At 40.4% G+C, this 22361-nt stretch overlaps 1 protein-coding gene across 1 annotated transcript in view; it reads right to left on the bottom strand.

Annotated features, from left to right (window-relative positions):
- Positions 1-3903: 3903 nt before the first annotated feature.
- Positions 3904-22361, bottom strand: part of APLF (aprataxin and PNKP like factor) — a 152265-nt gene continuing 133807 nt past the window's right edge. Inside the window, exons 10-11 of the mRNA XM_077282554.1 lie at positions 18681-18713; positions 3904-4481 (exon numbers count right to left, since the gene is read on the bottom strand). Of these exons, the coding sequence (XP_077138669.1) occupies positions 4267-4481; positions 18681-18713 (248 nt within the window). The 3' untranslated portion in view covers positions 3904-4266. The remainder of the gene's footprint in view (positions 4482-18680; positions 18714-22361) is intronic.

Here is a 22361-nt window from a genome sequence, read left to right as displayed (position 1 = left end):
ATATTTTTTTCAGTCTGGCTATTGACTTGAATTCGTGACTAAGGCTTCTTTCACACTTCAGTTGTTTGGCGTCAGTCTGCTCCGACATAGTGACGGATCCATCACAATTGTTGAGAAAACGGTTCTGACGGATCCGTTACTTGGGGGTTGTCTGGGAAAAGTATCTACTTTTTGGAGCATGTGCAATTGAAAAAGCGGATTGGGGCGACGGATCCGTCACCTATAGGCGGCCATTCTATGGAATGGCGGAAGCAACGGATCCGTCGCGAACCGCCATTTCGGCCCAGACAAAAAACGTTATAATGTCCGTCAATGTCTAGATGATGTCCGCCAAATCTCAACGGATCCGTCACATGGCGGATGGAACGGACGACCATCCGCTACAATCCGTCGCTAATGTATGTTTATGGGAAAATAGCGGATCCGCCAAAAAAAAATGGCGGATCCGCTATTTGACAAAAATGGCGGTTTCAAACAGAAGTCAAAAGACTGAAGTGTGAAAGAGGCCTAAGACAAAAAAAGTACAAAAAATTCATGAAAGCATCTAAAGTACAAATAATAAGTATGTGAGGGTTATCAGGATGTCGCCTGTGCACTTATTCAGTCCCCCAGGATTACAGGTTCTTCATCTATGGATCCAGATTCTTTCTGGGCCCGTAGGGATTTGTTCTGAGTGAATTACAGCAGTGGAGGTTTCAGGCCTTTTGTGTTGCTCTGATATTGGAGCTGCGCTTTAGAATGTCCAGCATTCCTGCCATGCAATAAATGATTAACTAAAAATGTAGAAGAATCTCCGTATCAGCACTTTCTTTTTCCTGCAAATTTAGTGATGGCTTCTGCAAATATATACATTTTATGGTATTATAGAACAAAAGCTTCTACATAGGAAACAATGATTTAGTAAGGTAATGAGTTGGGTGAAAAAAATTGCAATTCTGCCCTTGTTTTTTTTTACGTCGCCCATTGTGCGGTAAGAAACTAAAGCACTGATATCAGTCTGGATCTTCCTCATCATTTTGATGGAGATGTTGTTGGAGACATCAAATTAGATTTTTAATACTTTTAACTATTGAAAAAGCCTGACAATAGCGGTGTGTTATTTTTAAAGCAAATCTATCATCAGATTTCACAATAAATACTTCATACATTATTACACAAATCTCTTTCACCTGATGAGGCTGGTGTACTTGCATTGAAAATTCACATAAAAAAGCCCACCTCCCACTGTAGATTTCTAGTTTTATTGGTAAATTTATTTTTTTCCAATTATAAATTATATTCCTGGATTTTTACATGTGATACACCTAGATTTTCATCACTTTTCGGAAACATTAAAAACAAATATATAATGCCAAGAGAATAACAAGTATTCCCAGGAAGATATTTCATGGCTAATCTGTGTCATGGACAGTTTACTTTAGAATGAAGTAAAAGTAAAATTGCCTTCTTTCTTTTCCAAAACCAAATTGAACTGAAAAAATAGATCATGGGAAGAAGTTAGAAAGTCTTATTTGGTTCAGCATTGGTTCCAGATATATATTTATTTATTAATTTGAATTTTCTTGGAATTAAACTCCATAGAAGAAAAGTATAAGGCAATGTGCACACGTCAGGAAAATAGCATACATTGGAAGGCACGAAACTCTACTGTACCCAGATTTCATTACTGATACGTTCCCCTAACAATCAATTCATTGCCTAAACGGGTTGGTGCAATTTATAGGAGAAAAAATAAAATCGCATCAACACTTACACACCTACTCAATATCTTACACACCTAAGATGCTAGGGACAAATAAAAATATAATCTAAGCTCGATAATCTGTTTAGTGAAGTTGAGAGGTAGGGATGGGAAGTTAGAGGGGGTTGGAGAAGGAGTGGGAGTCCAGAGGAAAACGTATATACAAAAGTTTATGTGACGGCACTGCTTAAAGAAGCACTCCTCCTCCCACCAAAGTTTTTATCCTCTTAATATATAGCAGTCATCATATTATATAGTACTGTGTACTTACAATTGCTCATTTTTCATTTCTACCCAGTTAATTCTTCTCTTTTCCATTAGGTCTATGACATCACGTGATTAAAAACCGACTAGCTGAATCCTTCTAAGCTCTATTTAGAAACAGGAGGTCAATTTTCTCTGCACAAGTCATAAGTCTGCAAAAGTCTATGGGGGAGGGAAGGCGGGAGCAGCTGGGTGAGGAGTTGAGGTGGGTGACTCATGCAGGGACAAGAGACCTCCTGTTTCTACATAGAGCAGAGGAAAGAAGAATTCACTGGGAGGAAAGGCAAAATGAGCAATTGTAAGTACGGTACACTGATGTATAATATGATGACTGCAAAAAAATGTGATGGGAGGATGGCTTTTTTAACTTCAGAAAAACAAGGCAAAGGGCTGTCAGACTTTGTTTACAGACATAAAAGATGGGTAAAAAATAAAGTGATGATGTGTAATCACTTGCTCTAAACACCGTGGTGAAACATAGGCCACTCCAGTGGTCAGAAAGCATCAATATCACTTTCTTCAGTCACAAGACCTGATGAATTCCTTAATTACAGTGGTCAGGTGACAGAAATTAATTCTAGTCACCTGACCTCTGCAGCCTATCATGCGTCCCAGCAGTCAGGTGACTGAAGAAGGTGGAACCGCCATAGACAACTGCAGCTGTCTTTGCTGAAGTCAAAGCAATTACAGGAGTGAGTTTACAATATTTTAGTTGTTTTTTAACCCATCCTGTACTTCCATAATTGTTTTCAGCCTAACAAGCTTATTGATCTTTCCGTCCATAGAAAAGAAAGCGGACTGGCACATACCGTCCCGTGCAACAAAATCCTTTATTGTGGCATCATCTTACCAACAGCAGGCAGATAAAACAGTGGAGCAAATACAGACGACGATTGTTTAACGCTTACACTGCGCTTCAACAGGTCATTTGTGGTCATTGGATGATCTGCTGAAGCGCAATGTAAGAGTGAAACGATCGTCGTCTGTATTTGCTCCACTGTTTTATCTGCCTGCTTGTTGGTATGATGATGCCACAATAAAGGATTTTGTTGCACGGGACGGTATGTGCCAATCCGCTTTCTTTTCTATGGACATACAGATTCTTTTTCTTTGGAAGTGGCACCCGTAATCCCTGGTGTGTGTGCAGCTTCATCAACCCGAGGTCATACAGCCGTGCCTTTGTCCTGTTTCTCTTCTATGGTATGTTATTGATCTTTTCATTAGGCAGAATGAATGCATAAAAATCTCATGTATATGACCACATTTTTTTTTATATCTCGGACATTGGTTTGATTTGTAATGTGCTCTATAGTGACATACTGTAATTTGATTTAATTGAACATTGGACCACAAAAGATTTCTCCACTATGTTCTTAGGCGATACTGCAATCTAAGTGTTAGTGACTACCAGGGCTGTGGAGTCGGAGTCGTGGAGTTGGAGCCCATTTTGGTGGAGTCGGAGTTATGGAAATTGAGGAGTTTGAGGTTTGGCTTACCGACTCCACAACCCTGGTGGCTACTCTAATGGCAAGAGGGTGCAGACTTTGACAGCCTGGACCAGCATCCAGGCTCCATCAAAGAACTTCTTGACTGTTTGCGGGGAGAGAAAGATAGAGTATTTTGAAGACCTATGGTATTGTGCTCCCTGGAGCGGCTGTCAGAGATGTCCATCAGTGATTTACTCCACCTCTCTATATAGAACACTTGCAAACAAGGCGAGCCAAGCGTTAATGTATGTGGAAAAGGATCAGGAGAGATAGCCGTTGGCCGAACTAGCATTCGACTGGAAGCTAGCTGATGTGTAAACCCACCTAACATTGCACTAACCCACTCCATTCACAATCTCATCTATTCTTAGACACTCTCACTCCATTCTGAAGCTGGCAAATCCACAGAGGTGAAGAAGAGAGAAGGTTTAATTATATTATTGTACCCAACACTAATGATCTATACACCCCACAGGAACAAAATGGCTGCCTAATTTCTACATTTTATATCTATTGGTTTGCTGCTAAATAAAAGACAGGCTACAAATTGTCTATAGAAATGCATTGGACAGGTAGGAGCAAGATAATGCAGTATATTATATGCTTAAAAATGTTAAACTTTTTATTTTTATTAACTTTATTGCCTTATAATTATAGATTAAGTATAATATAGTATATATACACTTATAATAGCAAATTTGGTAAAACTAAAAATAAAAGGAAGCACCATATTATTACACATCAGAGCTGCATATGTTTAAAAAAAAAAAGAAATCAACGCTTCCCTCTGACAAATTTTTTTGCTTCTTTTAACAGAGTCTTCATGTCTTCACTGTCTTTATCTTGTGAATCTGGCATCCAGTCCGAATCTTCATCGGTGATGTCGAAATCCTCCTCTTCATCATCATCATCAATGAAGCCGTCTTCTAAATCGTAATCATTTTCTTCTCCATCGTTGTCACTGTCATCATCCAAAACACTTCTTCTGGCTGGGAAGCAATGGAAATAGTTGTAAGCCTTTATACATCTATTATTATTATTTATTATTATAGATCTAGGTAATAATGGATGATGGCAAGGATACAGCAACTCAAATTAAACGGACTTAAAAAAGAGGCTCTATCACTTCTTCTGACTTGTCCATTTTAATAAATGCTTGTATTTGCCATAAAATAACAATTTTGGAGCATATTTTCTTTCATTCCTCCTGTTAATTCTTCCTAGAAATGTATGAACAAACTAACAACTGAGAATCTGGAAGCATTTACACTGGCCAATTACCATGAAGGAGCGTTCCAAGTAATGCTTGTTTCAGGATAATCGTGCAGTGTGAAGAAGACTGACACAAGACAAATGAGTTTAAAGGGAACCTGTCACTAGAAATAAAGCTATTAACCTGCAGATATGGGGTTAATCTGCAAGTTAATTGCGTTATTATGCTGCCTGGATGCAGCAAGGAGAAAATGATCTTTATTCTCCTTCCGCCATCATTCGGTATTCAGTTATAGGGGCGCTGCTGGTTCAGTCTTTGCTCTAAGAATACAGACTGGCCGCTGTAACTGCGCCCCCGGACCCTTACTGACACTCGCTTTGAATTGGGGCTCAGCTGTTAGTCAGGTTCCCCATGACTGAAACCGAATGCTGGCGGGGAGAATAAAGTTCATTTTCTCCCTGCTGCATACGGCTGCGTGAGGGCTAACAGCATGGCTGCAGGCTGATACCGCTAATTCTGGTGACAGGTTCCCTTTAACACTTGTTCATCGGGTGATATTATATCTTATCAGACTTAAAGAGGTTGACCACTACTTTTCCACTGATGGCTAGTGATGAGCGCAAGTGCTCGTTACTCGGATTTACTGAGGGTTCTCGGGTATGTACCGCGGTGGCTCAAGAAACATGTTCAAGTCCAAGTGGATACATGCTTCACCGCTGTTACACAGCCACAAAACATGTGGGGATTGCCTACAAACATGGGCAATCACTGCATGTTTTGTGCCTAACAGCCACGAAACATGCAGATGTGAGGACTCTAACAAGTCACTCGAGCACCTGCGATACTCGGTGCATACCCGAGAACCCTCAGCAAACCCAAGTAACGAAAATCTTGCACTCATCACTATTGATGACCTATCGTTAGGACAGGTCATCAATGTCTGATTGGTCGGGGTCCAACACCCGGCACCCTTGCCGATCAGCTGTTGTCTGTGTTGGTGGCAGGATATACTCACTTGTGGAGCAGCTCCATCTTCAAATTAATAGAAGGTGGATGTGTAGTACCCTGCAGCAGTCATATCAAGGGACGACCAGCTGCGCAAGGATTTACTGCTGGCGGCCGCCGATAACAGCTGATCAGGATAGGTCATCAATGAAAAAATACTGGATAACCTGTTTAAAAACCATTGTCCTTGGCAGTACATCATTCTGTAAAAACAGGATCTGTGCTGCCGACACAATGACAATCTACAGTTGTGCTCAAAAGTTTACATACCCAGGCAGAATTTTTGCTTTCTTGGCCTTTTTTCAGAAAATATGAATGATAACACCAAAACTTTTTTTTAGTGGTTGGGTGAAGACTAGGGTTGAGCGACTTTTGCTTTTTTAGGGTCGAGTTGGGTTTTGTGAGACCCGACCTTCTCGAAAGTCGGATCGCGTGAAATCGGCCGATTCTACTGTAAAGTCGGGCCCCGGACCGGAACACGAAACCCAATGCAAGTCAATGTGGATTAATTTTTTTTTAGCTCTCTCTCTCTGTCTCTCTCTCTCTCTCTCTTCTCTCTCTCTCTCCTCCGTGCAAAGCATATGTTGTGTTTGACTGCGGAAATCACTGCAGCCCAAACGGTAATATGGCTCTATGACGCCGCAGAAACCGGGCCGGAACCTATGTCATCACGCTGCCCACACTCCTTAATTGGCTGAAAAAATGGCGGGGAAGGCGTCATACAAAACGCGACTTTGGCGCCAAGATCGCCGACCACGTGGCCGACCCCACGCTGGAGTCGGGTCGGGTTTCACGAAACCCGACTTTGCCAAAAGTCGGCGACTTTTGAAAATGAACGATCCGTTTCGCTCAACCCTAGTGAAGACATTTATTGTCAAACTACTGTGCTTTCTCTTTTTAAATCATAATGACAACCCAAAACATCCAAATGTCCCTGATCAAAAGTTTACATACCCTGGTGATTTTGGGCTGATAACATGCACAGAATTTGACACAAATGGGTTTGAATTGCTACTAAAGGCAACATCCTCCTGTGACCTGTTTGTTTGCAATCAGTGTGCATAAAAGCTGAGTGAGTTTCTGGGATCCAGACAGACTCTTGCATCTTTCATCCAGCCACGGATGTTTCTAGATTGTGAGTCATGAGGAAAGCAAAATAATTGTCAACGGATCTACGGGAAAAGGTAGTTGAACTGTATAAAACAGGAAAGGGAGACAAAAAGATATCCAAGGAATTGACAATGCCAGTCAGCAGCGTTCAAACTGAGATTAACAAATGGAAAATCAGGGGCTCTGTAAAAACAAAACCACAGTCAGGTAGACCAACAAAAATGTCGTCCACAACTGTCTGCAAAATTGTTCGGGATGCAAAGAAAATCCCACAAATAACATCAACTGAAATACAGGACTCTCTGAAAACTGGCAGTGTGGGTGTTTCAAGATGCACAATAACGAGATACTAGAAGAAAAATGGGCTGCACGGTCGAGTCGCCAGAAGAAAGCCATTACTGCACAAATGCCACAAAGTATCTAGCCTACAATGCGCAAAACAGCACAGGGACAAGCCTCAAAACTTCTGAAACAAGGTAATTTGGAGTGATGAGACCAAAATTGAACTTTTTGGCCACAACGATAAACATTACATTTGGAGAGAGGTCAACAAGGCCTATGATGAAAGGAACACCATTCCTACTATAAAGCATGGAGGTGGCTCGCTGATGTTTTGGTAATGTGTGAGTTACAAAGGCACAGGAAACTGGGTCAAATTTGAAGGAAAGATGAATGCAGCACATTATCAGAAAATACTGGAAGCAAATTTGCACTCATCAGCCCGGAAGCTGCGCATAGGACGTACTTCGACGTTCCAACATGGCAACGATCCAATACACAAGGCCAAGTTGACCTGTCATTGGCTACAGCAGAACAAAGTGAAGATTCTGGAATGGCCATCTCAGTCTCCTGATTTCAGTATCATTGAGCCACTCTGGGGAGATCTCAAGAGCGCAGTTGATACTAGACAGCCCAGGAATTTACAGGAACTAGAGGCTTTTTGCCAAGAAGAGTGGGCAGCTTTACTATCTGAGAAAATAAAAACCTCATCCACAACTACCACAAAAGCTGTCATTGATGTTAGAGGGAGCAATACACGGTATTAAGAAATGGGGTATGTGAACTTCTGATCAGGGTCATTTGGATGTTTTGGGTTGTCATTAGGATTTAAAAAGAGAAAACAGTAGTTTGACAATAAATGGCTTCACCCAACCACTAACCATGAGTGGAGAAAAAGTTTTGGTGTCATCATTCATATTCTCTGAAAAAAGGCCAAGAAAGCAAAAATTTTGCCAGGGTATGTAAGCTTTTGAATACAACTGTATGTGCACCAACCATCCCATTACCAATCTGTCCACAGGTGAAGAGCAGAAGATCTGTTTAAAAAAGCTATTAAAAGACAGCATATCAGGAAACATGTAGCCGATAGGCAGCGCTTTAAAGCCACAACCACAGCCTTATAATTTCCCTTTAATTGGGTTTCATCATCGCAAACATTTATGGCAAATTATTAGGTCTTGAACTCGCACCTATCTGAGAACTGTACTTAGTCTTGTGCTGCAGTAAATTGGTCTCGGTGTTTACCTCTAAGGGAGATTAGAAAATAGTTGAGTACTCCGCTATTTTTCAGAAGGAAAATGCACATCTATCAGAAATGTATGGAATATCCAGGCAATACACCTTAAACATATCAGATCGATATACACTTCTAAAGCGGATCATACAATAACAGCCATCTCTCCTGACTTTGGGTTCTCTAAGACAGAATGATATGACAGTGGCTTATCTGCCTGGAGAAAAAAACATCAGAAAATTGAATTGCTAATGCAAGATCCTTATTTCCCACCAAAATTAGCTAGAGAATATTGATCATGTATTTTTTTTCTATTTCTATAGTGCCAAATTTTGCAGCACTTTACAAATCAGAGGGGACATGTACGAACTATACAAGAAATCTGATGTGTGTGGAGACTCAAGGCCTTATTCACCCAATGCACTTCTGTTTTTATTGCAGTAGTTATGCAAAAGAAACGAGCAAAAAACAAAAACAAAACACGACCATAATATCTTGTTAAGGTCTAAGAAAAGATGCCCCAAAATTATTTAATAGGAAATACAAATGTGTATAAAAACAAATATATTAAGAGAATTAACTGGAATAATTCAAGGAAAGGATTATGAGAAAAAACGAACGGAGGTATCACTTATGCGCTGCTGAGATGAAATATCCTTAGAATAAAAACATTTATTAGAACAGGTTAAAAGTCAACGCGTTTCGAGGTCACGCAGGACCTCTTCATCAGGACAACCTGGTGGGAAGGGATTATAACTGAGCAACTAAATGTGAAAAAAAACTAAAGAATCATAGAAATAAAGAAAAAGAGAAACTAAAGAATCACAGAACGAATAGAAAGAAAAAAGAAAATAAAGATTCATTGAAAATTTTATTTGATCATCCAAAAATTGTAGATCGATAATCAAAAAATATTAGTGTGGTTTTAGATTTTTATCCTTCGGGCACAGTATTAATCAAAAGATAATGCAATGAGTGACGTGTTAGTATGGGATATTTGGCACTTGTATTACATTGATCCCTGCACCTCCATACAAAGTCAGGCTGAAAGACAGGAGCCTGGAATCACTTATATAATAATGTTGTGCAAATGTAATTTTGCCGGAGAAATGAGGCTAATAACATTGATGGATGGGCCAGATATTTGCATTCATATTTTGTCTCTGAAAATTGAGAGGATGTCACTCAAATGTGATTTCTACCGCGTTAACGAGACCAAATTACAAAATGGAGTTCAGCTCTGAAATCCAATGATGCACAATGTGAGCGGTGCATTTTTCTAAAAGGAAATAAATATGTATTGCCCAAAGCAAAAATTCAATTTATTGCTTGATTAAGAATACTGAAAGAAAGACCTTCCCTGAAATCATCACAATTATAAGGGTAAAGAATCGGGAATTAATTCATGTCGAAGATACTAATGTGATACTACTATATTATCAGGTGGCATTTGGATTAATTGCTTAGTACTCTTTTGTTGCTTATTAAAATATCAGCACATTGTTACAAGCAAATAGTCAGACGCGTATAATCAAATGGTTAGTCTCAAATTCTTTAATTTGCAAAGTTCTTGTAAAAACAAGCAAGATTACAATTTATTAAAAATCCTCTCCGTTCTCCTCCCCTCATTTCTTATCCCTTCATGTCTTCTGAATCTCCACTCTTTCCCCTTTTTTATATATTTTTTGCTTGTCTTATAAATCATTGAATTGCAAATCTCCGCGAGCGCCCAAAACACAGGACATTAACCCTTCACTACGGGGCTCATTTTCGGGCCGTAACTCTTATTTTTCTGTCCACATAGACATATGAGGGTTTATTTTTGCTGGACGAGTTGCACTTTGGAATGACACCATTCATTTCACCACATAGTGTACTGGAAAATGGGAAACAAATTCCAAGTGGGGAGAAATTGTGAAACACACCCCCCTCCCGCGCTTCTAAAATTGTTTTTTGGGAATTGTTTTTACGGTGTAGTGGCAAAAATGACCTTGCAATATGATTCTGCTCATCAGTAAGTACGATCAAGCTGATACCAAACATGTCATGCTTTTTTATTATTATTATTACACTATGTTCCAAATCATTATGCAAATTATATTTTTCTCGGATTTTCCTAAATGGTCGGTCCAAATGACAGTCAGTCTAATAAAAGTCATCACCCTTTAGAGCATACATCGAATTTTATTGAAGAAACCTCCCAATGATAACAGTATAATCTCCAAAATGAATAAAACCTCAAAATGCACTGTTCCAAATTATTAGGCACAGTAGAATTTCTAGACATTTGATATGTTTTAACCCCTTTCTTTCATCGGATGTACTATTCCGTCCATGTGGGGTGGGCCCTACTTCCCAAGGACGGAATAGTACGTCCAGCGCGATCGGCCGAGCTCACGGGGGGAGCGCGGCCGATCGCGGCCGGGTGTCAGCTGACTATCGCAGCTGACATCCGACACTATGTGCCAGGAGCGGTCACGGACCGCCCCCGGCACATTAACCCCCGACACACTGCGATCAAACATGATCACAGTGTGCCGGCGTTACAGGGAAGCATCGCGCAGGGAGGGGGCTCCCTGCGGGCTTCCCTGAGACGATCGGTACAAGGCGATGTGCTCACCTTGTACCGAGCTTCTCCTCCCTGCAGTTCCCAGATCAAAAATGGCGGCGGGGCTGCATCAGGGTCCTGCAGGGAGGTGGCTTCACAGCGCCTGCTCAGAGCAGGCGCGGGAAAGCTCCCCTGCTGTGCTGTGTGATCGCCGATCTGACACAGAGCACAGTAAAGAGTCAGATCGGCGATCTGTCACTTTACTGTGATGTCCCCCCCTGGGGCAAAGTAAAAAAAAAAAAAATTACATGTGTAAAAAAAAAAAAAAAAAATTCCTAAATAAATAATAACAAAAAAACATATATTGTTCCAATAAATACATTCCTTTAGCTAAATAAAAATAAAAAAACAATAAAAGTACACATTTAGTATCGCCGCGTCCGTAACAACCCAACCTATAAAACTGTCCCACAAGTTAACCCCTTCAGTGAACACCGTAAAAAAAAAAACAAGGCAAAAAACGCTTTATTATCATACTGCCAAACAAAAAGTGCAATAACATGAGATCAAAAAGACAGAAATAAATAACCATGGTACCGCTGAAAACGTCATCTTCTCCCGCAAAAAACGAGCCACTATACAGCATCATCAGCGAAAAAGTAAAAAAGTTATAGTCCTCAGAATAAAGCGATGCAAAAATAATTATTTTTCTATAAAATAGTTTTTATCGTATAAAAGCGCCAAAACATAGAAAAATGATATAAATGAGGTATCGCTGTAATCGTACTGACCCGAAGAATAAAACTGCTTTATCCATTTTATCAAATGCGGAACGGTATAAGCGCCCCCCCCCCCAAGAAATTCATGAATAGCTGGTTTTTGGTCATTCTGCCTCACAAAAATCGGAATAAAAAGAGATCAAAAAATGTCATGTGCCCGAAAATGTTACCAATAAAAACGTCAACTCGTCCCGCAAAAAACAAGACCTCACATGACTCTGTGGACCAAAATATGGAAAAATTATAGCACTCAAAATGTGGTAACACAAAAAACATTTTTTGCAATAAAAAGCGTCTTTTAGTGTGTGACGGCTGCCAATCATAAAAATCCGGTAGAAAACCCGCTATAAATAGTAAATCAAACCCCCCTTCATCACCCCCTTAGTTACGAAAAATAAAAAAATTACAAAAATGTATTTATTTCCATTTTCCCATTAGGGTTAGGGCTAGGGCTAGGCTTAGGGCTACAGTTAGGGTTGGGGCTAAATTTAGGGTTGGGGCTAAAGTTAGGGTTGGGGCTAAAGTTAGGGTTTGGATTACATTTACAGTTGGGAATAGGGTTGGGATTAGGGTTAGTGGTGTGTCAGGGTTAGGGGTGTGGTTAGGGTTACAGTTGAGATTAGAATTAGGGGTGTGTTTGGATTAGGGTTTCAGTTATAATTGGGGGGTTTCCACTGTTTAGGCACATCAGGGGCTCTCCAAATGCGACATTGCGTCAGATCTCAATTCCAGCCAATTCTGCGTTGAAAAAGTAAAACAGTGCTCCTTCCCTTCGGAGCTCTTCCGTGCGCACAAACAGGGGTGTACCCCAACATAAGGGGTATCAGCGTACTCAGGACACATTGGACAACAACTTTTGGGGTCCAATTTCTCCTGTTACTCTTGGGAAAATACAAAACTGGGGGCTAAAAAATAATTTTTGTTAAAAAAAATGTTTTTTTTCATTTTCACGGCTCTGCGTTATAAACTGTAGTGAAACACTTGGGGGTTCAAAGTTCTCACAACACATCTAGATAAGTTCCTTGGGGGGTCTAGTTTCCAATATGGGGTCCCTTGTGGGGGGTTTCTACGGTTTAGGTACATATGGGGCTCTGCAAATGCAAATCTAAGTCTGCATTCCAAATGACGCTCCTTCCCTTCCGAGCTCTGCCATGCGCCCAAACGGTGGTTCCCCCCCACATATTGGGTATCAGCGTACTCAGGACAAATTGGACAACAACTTTTGGAGTCCAATTTCTTCTCTTACTCTTGGGAAAATAAAAAATTCAGGGCGAAAAGATCATTTTTGTGAAAAAATATGATTTTTTTTATTTTTACGGCTCTGCATTATAAACTTCTGTGAAGCACTTGGTGGGTCAAAGTGCTCACCACACATCTAAATAAGTTCCTTAGGGGGCCTACTTTCCAAAATGGTGTCACTTGTGGGGTGTTTCAATGTTTAGGCACATCAGGGGCTCCCCAAACACAACATGGCGTCCCATCTCAATTCCAGTCAATTTTGCATTGAAAGTCAAACGGCGCACCTTCCCTTCCGAGCTCTGCCATGCGCCCAAACAGTGGTTTACCCCCACATATGGGGTATCGGCGTACTCAGGACAAATTGTACAACAACTTTTGGGTCAATTTTCTCCTGTTACCCTTTGTAAAATATAACAAATTGGAGCTGAAGTAAATTTTTTGTGTAAAAAAGTTAAATGTTCATTTTTATTTAAACATTCCAAAAATTCCTGTGAAACACCTGAAGGGTTAATAAACTTCTTGAATGTGGTTTTGAGCACCTTGAGGGGTGCAGTTTTTAGAATGGTGTCACACTTGGGTATTTTCCATCATATAGACCCCTCAAAATGACTTCAAATGAGATGTGGTCCCTAAAAAAAATGGTGTTGTAAAAATGAGAAATTGCTGGTCAAATTTTAACCCTTATAACTCCCTAACAAAAAAATTTGGTTCCAAAATTGTGCTGATGTAAAGTAGATATGTGGGAAATGTTACTTATTAAGTATTTTGTGTGACATATCTTTGTGATTTAATTGTATAAAAATTCAAAGTTGGAAAATTGCTAAATTTTCGCCAAATTTCCGTTTTTTTTCACAAATAAACGCAGGTATTATCAAAGAAATGTTACCAATATAATGAAGTACAATATGTCCCGAGAAAACAATGTCAGAATTACCAGGATCCGTTGAAGCGTTCCAGAGTTATAACCTCATAAAGGGACAGTGGTCAGAATTGTAAAAATTGGCTCGGTCATTAACGTGCAAACAACCCTTGGGGGTAAAGGGGTTAAAGAACTGAAAATGCTCATTTGTGGAATTTGCAGCATTAGGAGGTCACATTCACTGAACAAAAAAGCTATTTAACTCCAAAACATCCTAACAGGCCAAGTTACATGCTAACATAGGACCCTTCTTTGATATCACCTTCACAATTCTTGCATGCATTGAACTTGTGAGTTTTTGGAGAGTTTCTGCTTGTATTTCTTTGCATTAAGTCAGAATAGCCTCCCAAAGCTGCTGTTTGGATGTGAACTGCCTCCCACCCTCATAGATCTTTTGCTTGATGATACTCCAAAGGTTCTCTATAGGGTTGAGGACAGAGGAAGATGGTGGCCACACCATGAGTTTATCTCCTTTTATGCCCATAGCAGCCAATGACTCAGAGGTATTCTTTGCAGCATGAGATGGTGCATTGTCATGCATGAAGATGATTTTGCTCCTCAAGGCATGTTTCTGCTTTTCATACCAGGGAAGAAAGTTATTAGTCAGAAACTCTATATACTTTGCTGAGATCATTTTCACATCTTCAGGAACTTTAACGGGCCCTACCAGCTGTTTCACCATGATTCCGTCCCAAAACATGACTCCTCCACATCCTTGCTGACGTTGCAGCCTTGTTGGGACATGGTGGCCATCCACCAATCATCCACTACTCCATCCATCTGGACCATCCAGGGTTGCTCGACACTCATCAGTAAACAAGACTGTTTGAAAATTAGTCTTCATGTATGTCTGGGCCCACTACAACCGTTTCTGCTTGTGAACACTGTTTAGGGATGGCCGAATAGTAGGTTTATGAACCAAAGCAAGCCTTTGAAGGATCCTACACCTTGAGGTTCGAGGGACTCCAGAGGCATCAGCGGCTTCAAATATCTGTTTGCTCGTTTGTAATGGCTTTATAGCAGCTGCTCTCTTTATTCGATGAACTTGCCTGGCAGAAACCTTCCTCATTATGCCTTTATCAGCACAAACACGACTGTGCTCAGATTCAGCCACAAATCTCTTAACAGTAAGATGATCACGCTTAAATTTTCAAGAAATATCTAATGTTTTCATCCCTTGACCAAGGCATTGCACTATTTGATGCTTTTCGGCAGCAGAGAGATCCTTTTTCTTTCCCATGTCACTTGAAAACTGTCGCCTGCTTAATAATGTGGAACATCATTTTTAAGTAGTTTTCCTTTAATTAGAATCACCTGGAAAACTAATTATCACATGTGTTTAAGATTGATTTCAGTGATCCATTGAGCCCTGAGACACAATGCTATCCATGAGTTTATTTGAAAAACAAAACAATTAGATCATTTTGACACTTAAATCCAATTTGCATAATAACTTGGAACACATTGTATTATTTTAGTGGTCAGAAGTTTAAAAAAAAAAAAAAATTGGGTTGGGTTGCCATTTTCCAAAACCAGTAAGTTTTGTATTTTTCTGCCGATGGAGCTGTGTGACAGCTTGTTTTTTGAGGGTTGAGATGATATTTTTATTGATACCATTTTGGGATAGATGTGATATTTTGATTGCTTGTTACAGCATTTTTTTGTGAAATTGCAGTGACCAAAAAAAAAATAAAAACGTAATTTTGGTGTTCTTGATTTTTTCCTGTTTTAGGTGTGTACTGATTGGACTAATTATTTTAATCTGACTTTTTTGAATGCATGGCGAAAAATGGGGGTGATTTCATCTTTTGTTTAATTTTTTTTTTTTTTTTACTTTTTTCATATAGTTTAAAAAAAAAAATTCACTGTTCTTAATAGACCCCTAGGGGACTTGAAGCTGCAATCATCCGATCGCCTGTGCTATATACAGCGATACAACAGCATCAATGCAGATAGTATAAATCCTTTAAAGCCCGGCACATTGCAACCATGATGCTGGTCCGAATGGTCAAATATTCAGGAATGCAGCATCTCCTGGCAAGCAGGAAGCAGATGTGTGGTGTAAGGCCTCTTTCACACTTCTGTTTTTTACAATCCGTCACAATCCATCAAAATATTGAAAAGACGGATCCTGTGCAGATTGTGAAAAACAGTGCACTGGGTCCGTTTTTTTGACGGATCCGTCGAGGCTCTGTGCACACGTATTGTATGCGTCTTCGCCGCGTTTTTCCGCTGCAAAAATGCATACACAACACAACCCAGGTTAAAAATAATTTAAAAAATTAAAAATCGTGATATTCTTACCTTCCGGTGTCCCCACAGCCTTGCCGCGGACTTCCCGATGCTCGCGATGCTGCCGGCAGCTGTGATGACGTAGCGGTCTCGCGAGAACGCTACGTCATCGGGTCATTGTCTCGCAATGCATTACTGGGAACGGAAGCTGCCAGCAGCATCGCGAGCAGTAAAAAGTGTGACCAACTTTTTACTATTGATGCTGCCTTTGCAGCATCAATAGTAAAAACATCTAATGTTAAAAATAATAAAAATAAATAAAAAATCGTTATATACTCACCGTCCTTCGGCCCCCGCATCCAAAACAGGTCTTTCCCGCTCCTCGCGACGCTCCGTTGACCGCTCCATGCATTGCGATCTCGAGAGATGATGACGTAGCGGTCTCGCGAGATCGTTACGTCATCATCTCGCGAGACCGCAATATACTCTTAAGACCGGAGCGTGCAAGGAGCATCAGTAACCGCTTCACCTGGATCAGGGGGCCAACGGAAGGTGAGTATATAACTATTTTTTATTTTAATTGTTTTTTTTTTTTTTTTTTTAACAGGGATATGATGTCCACATTGCTATATACTACGTGGGCTGTGCAATATACTACATGGGCTGTGCGATATACTGCGTGGGCTGTGCGATATACTGCGTGGGCTGTGCGATATACTGCGTGGGCTGTGCGATATACTGCGTGGGCTGTGCGATATACTGCGTGGGCTGTGCGATATACTGCGTGGGCTGTGCGATATACTGCGTGGGCTGTGCTATATACGGAGTGGCCTGTGCTATGTACTACGTGGGCTGTGCTATATACTACATGGGCTGTGCAATATACTACGTGAGCTGTGCAATATACTACGTGAGCTGTGCAATATACTTCGTGGGCTGTGAAATGTACTACGTGGGCTGTGCAATGTACTACGTGGGCTGTGCAATATACTACATGGCTGTGCTATATACTACGTGGGCTGTGTTTTACACTACGTGGCCTGTGTTATACACTACGTGGCCTGTGTTATATACTGCGTGCGTGGGCTGTTATATACTACGTGGCTGTCTTATATGCTATGTGGGCTGTTATACACTCCGTGGGCTGTGCTATATACTACGTGGCTGTGCTATATACTCCGTGGGCTGTTATATACTACATGGCTGTGCTATATACTACGTGGCTGTGCTATATACTATGTGGCTGTGCTATATACTACGTGGCTGTGCAATATACTACATGGCTGCTATTTACTACGTGGGCTGTTATATACTACGTGGCTGTGCTATATACTACGTGGCCGGCTGCAAACAATCAGCGACAGGCGCAGTCCGGCCACAAATTGGCATGGGATTTGAACCACGCTTCGCTAATTGGTCGCGGCCGGCCGACTCCTGTGTATTCAATGTATTATTCTAAAATCTTCATAAATAAACTACATACATATTCTAGAATACCCGATGCATTAGAATCGGGCTACCATCTAGTTATTACAATAACTACATATTGGAATAGGATGTTGGAGATGGGAATGTCCCACTGAAGTTCTTTGTCATGTCCAGAGTTTTAAACACCTCATTTGCATGTGAAGTAAAACAGTAATTTATCAGGAATGCAGCAGCAAATAGAGGATATAAAGAGGTATATGGATTTACATTTCAAAGACAGACCTGCATGCCCATATATGCAGATTGGGGGGGTTGATCTTACAGACAGATTAGCTTTAATGTCAGAGCAATTGGTCTAAAACTACCAAGAAAGCACGAATGCAGTCCTGAATGCCCATCTGCATGGTTTATGGGGTGTGTGTGGTTACGGTTACAGACAGATATTATTTAGTTACTATTAGATTAATTTGGCATTTGGAAAGTAATTACTGCCATTGTAAAAACGCTATAGGAAAATCTGCATTTAATCTGCAAAATAAATTGACATGCTGCATTGAAATTTCCCAGGATGGGTCAATTTCTCCGGCACATTTTTTCTGCAAGTGGATGAGATGTGATCACAATTTCATCCACTCTGCAGCATCTGTAATGCAGCAATTTTCCACATGCAAATCTGGATGGAGAATCCACAGTGCACAAACCCCAGGGGTGCAGTCACAACGGTGGAATTACATCAACATTGCGCTGCATGATTAATTACTCTACATTTCACAGCAAGTTGCGGTTTTTCAAGTGCATTTTATGTGAATGTTTTTACAGTTAAAAGCTCATTTCAGCCAAGGACTGCACTGAAAAACTGTGGATTAGTATAATTGTGATGATATTAAATTGATATAATTGTTTCCAACATTTTTTTTTTTTTATGTTTTCATTAATCGAGTTGTGGAATACCTCGTTTCTTCTGTGATAAGCTGTAGTTTTTATTTGTATTGTTTAGGGGGTACACAATTTGTTGATGGCTTTTATCCCATCTATTTATTTTTTGGGGAAGAAAAGATAAATATACCAGAATTGCCTTTTGTTTTTTTTTAATTTTTTATGGCATTTACCATGTCAGATAAATATTGTCAGACGTTAAACGATACCAGATATTTTTTATTTACAAAATAGAAAAATAATAATAATAATAGGCAGATAAGTACCTTTTTTAGCAATTCTTTTCCTTAGCTTTCTCCCTGAGGAAAAAAAAGCACAATACGGTGATATTAGGACATTTTATGATCAAGAAGAATACAGGAACAAATTACCAGTCATACTGAATTCTCCATTTTTTAGATTTTTCGCTATCATAATGTGTGCAGCACTGCTATAAGTACAATTTTAGGATCCGTGGAGATCCGTAAAATATAGTCTTCAATACTTCAACAAACTGAGGAGTGATTGGTAAAAAAAAAAAAAAAGAAATGACAAAGGTTTATGAATAAAGAAGTCTTCCCAAAAGGGTCAGCAGTCTGTACTGCAAAACTCATGACTTCATACCCTTACTGTAAAGAGCTTATGGTGACAATCAAAGGTCTGTTCTGCAATTTGCAGAGTTCCTTCCTCTACCCAAAGATGCCATCTGAATACTGACAAAAGGGATTCGGAGGTGCCCCGGACGGATTCATTAAGTTGTGCAAGAAGAAAAGATTCACGATCCTTTCCGACGGTATGTGTATTTTCAAAGGGGCACAAAAAAGTAGTCTGCAGTGAAGATAAGTCATCAGAGAAAATCCTGACCTGCTACCAGTAATTGTGTTGTCTAAACTGAATCCGTAGTTACATTGTACTTTTATTTTTTATTTCTGATTTCTGTCCCATTATTTTATTTTTTTTTTGCTTCCTTTGTTGAAACTTTAAAAGTTGTGATGTGACAAGGCAGTGTCATAATAAGGCAATTATTTCTTTCACGCAAGTGAAACATTGTGTAGTCCTATACCATTATCTTTTATGCTTTCCACAAGTTCTGAAAACTGCTTACAAAAGAGGAGAAAGATTTGTCAGAGAATTTAAAGATACATTAGAAAGTATCACATATTAGCAAGGCTTCACCAATGTTTTATTAAAAAAAAAAGGAGGTGGTCAAAAGCAGAGCTGCCTTTTTCTTTATGCCGAGATCTCAGCGTTTCCTTTCTGAACATGGTCTAGGAATGGATTTGTAACACTGAACTTTTATGCAAAGATAATATTAATACGAACAGTAATACTCCTATGGCAATGTTAACACAAACTGATCGGATATTCAAGGGCGATGTTATGGGGCACAAGCGGAAAAGCTCCATTATACAGGTCACCTTCTACTGTGTATTCAGTCTATGGTGCTAGCTGAAATATTTTTGGGAAAAAAATATGTATGTGGTCAATTTAAGGAGAACTGTGGCTATAGAGCACACCGCAATGGATTAGTGGTTAACAAACCTTTTATTAAACCACTACGCGTTTCAGCAGCAGACCGCTACCTTCCTCAGATACATATTTTTTCCCAAAAAACTTTGATATTCCCCTTGAGAGATTGTGGCTGGAGCAGCTTGGGGCCAAGAGCATCTCCACGCAACAGGACCCGAAGGGACGTCACATCCTACGAAGTGGCATCACATGACTGGGTCTTGGACCCACGTGACCAGACCAGGAAGCACAGGAGCAACAGAGCGGGAGTGCACGGAGACGCCTGCTGCCGAAGTTGTGCAGGGGTGCACAACCCTTCCAGGTGAGAGGCTAATCCCCCCACCTTTCATTGAAATATCCCCATTAAACCACCTGGTGCTTCTCATACTGCGCTCTTCCATGTTTATTGTCTTACTAGTTGAAATATGCCTGCAATGATATTATGGACGCTTCACGTAAACACCTTCAAAGTTTAGACTTGGGGCTGTGTGAAGAAGAGAAAGCACCCAACTTCTAAGTAGTCTCAAACACAGTCTTTGATGTTGCGGTCTGGGCTCCATTGTCTTTGGAGCACATCTTGAACATCACCACTTTGTGCATAGAGTCATTACCGTAACTGTAGTATTTTTTTATATTGTGAAATATTGTCTGGAGGGTATCCTTGTCCTCTGAGGTATTAACATTTGTTTGTACTCATCAGGATTCGTTTTCTTCAAATGAAAAATCAATCAATCACAACCGTTAGATGTTGTTCTACATCCCAAGCTTTTTCTTAGAACATGCAGAACTGATGGAGGAAGTCAAGGTGTGTAGAGTATGTGCGACAGTGACTGCCGAAGAGCTGACATTTACTATGTATGGGGAGTGTTACTGAAACGTCTTAACTAAACGTGAACCGGTAGATGACACCACTTTATAATTAGCTGTACATACATTCAACAATTGAACCCCATAATGACGAGGCTTGCTCTGGCCTTAATGTGGGTGCTTCGCTGAAATAAACATTAAAAATAGTGAGCGGTTTTGCAAGTACATTTTCTTCAATAAGAAAATTTTCTTTCATATGGTCTCTCCTGTGGTGGCGTACAGGTCTACCTCCAGTGGTGGATGCACATGCTCAGAGCTTCCCTGCGTTGTTCTTGCTCACGCTGCTATGTAACCTAAGAGTAGAGGCCGATACTATGTGGTGATGAGAGGAGAAGTACAATATACACTGTGTGCAGAATTATTAGGCAAGTTGTATTTTGATCACATGATACTTTTTATACATGTTGTCCTACTCCAAGCTGTTCAGGCTTGAGAGCCAACTACCAATTAAGTAAATCAGGTGATGTGCATCTCTGTAATGAGGAGGGGTGTTGTCTAATGACATCAAAACCCTATATAAGGCCTGCTTAATTATTAGGCAACTTCCTTTCCTTTGGCAAAATGGGTCAGAAGAGAGATTTGACGGGCTTTGAAAAGTCCAAAATTGTGAGATGTCTTGCAGAGGGATGCAGTAGTCTTGAAATTGCCAAACATTTGAAGATTGATCACCGAACAATCAAGTGTTTCATGGCAAATAGCCAAAAGGATCGCAACAAGCGTGTTGGGCAAAAAAGGCGCAAAATAACTGCCCATGAATTGAGGAAAATCAAGCGTGAAGCAAAAAATATGCCATTTGCCACCAGTTTTGCCATATTTCAGAGCTGCAATGTTCCTGGAGTAACAAAAAGCACAAGGTGTGCGATACTCAGGGACATGGCCAAGGTAAGGAAGGCTGAAAAACGACCACCTTTGAACAATAAACATAAGCTAAAATGTCAAGACTGGGCCAAGAAATATCTTAAGACTGACTTTTCAAAGGTTTACTGCACTGATGAAATGAGAGTGACTCTTGATGGGCCAGATGGATGGGCCAGAGGCTGGATGAGTAAAGGGCAGAGAGCTCCACTCCGACTCAGACGCCAGCAAGGTGGAGGTGGGGTACTGGTATGGGCTGGTATCATCAAAGATGGACTTGTGGGACCTTTTCGGGTTGAGGATGGAGTGAAGCTCAACTCCCAGACCTGCTGCCAGTTTCTGGAAGACAACTTCTTCAGTGGTACAGGAAGAAGTCGGTATCGTTCAAGAAAAACATGATTTTCATGTAGGACAATGCTCTATCACATGCCTCCAACTACTCCACAGCGTGGCTGGCCAGTAAAGGTCTGAAAGAAGAAAAAATAATGACATGGCCCCCTTGTTCACCTGATCTGAACCCCATAGAGAACCTGTGGTCCCTCATAAAATGTGAGATCTTCAGGGAGGGAAAACAGTCCACCTCTCGGAACAGTGTCTGGGAGGCTGTGGTGGCTGCTGCACGCAATGTTGGTCGTAAACAGATCAAGCAACTGACAGAATTTATGGATGGAAGGCTGCTGAGTGTCATCACAAAGAAAGGTGGCTATATTGGTCACTAATTTTTTGGGGGTTTTGTT

Source organism: Ranitomeya variabilis, chromosome 2 (genome assembly GCF_051348905.1).
Source record: "Ranitomeya variabilis isolate aRanVar5 chromosome 2, aRanVar5.hap1, whole genome shotgun sequence".
NCBI classification, from domain to species: domain Eukaryota; kingdom Metazoa; phylum Chordata; class Amphibia; order Anura; family Dendrobatidae; genus Ranitomeya; species Ranitomeya variabilis.
This window is presented reverse-complemented; position numbering and strand designations above follow the sequence as displayed.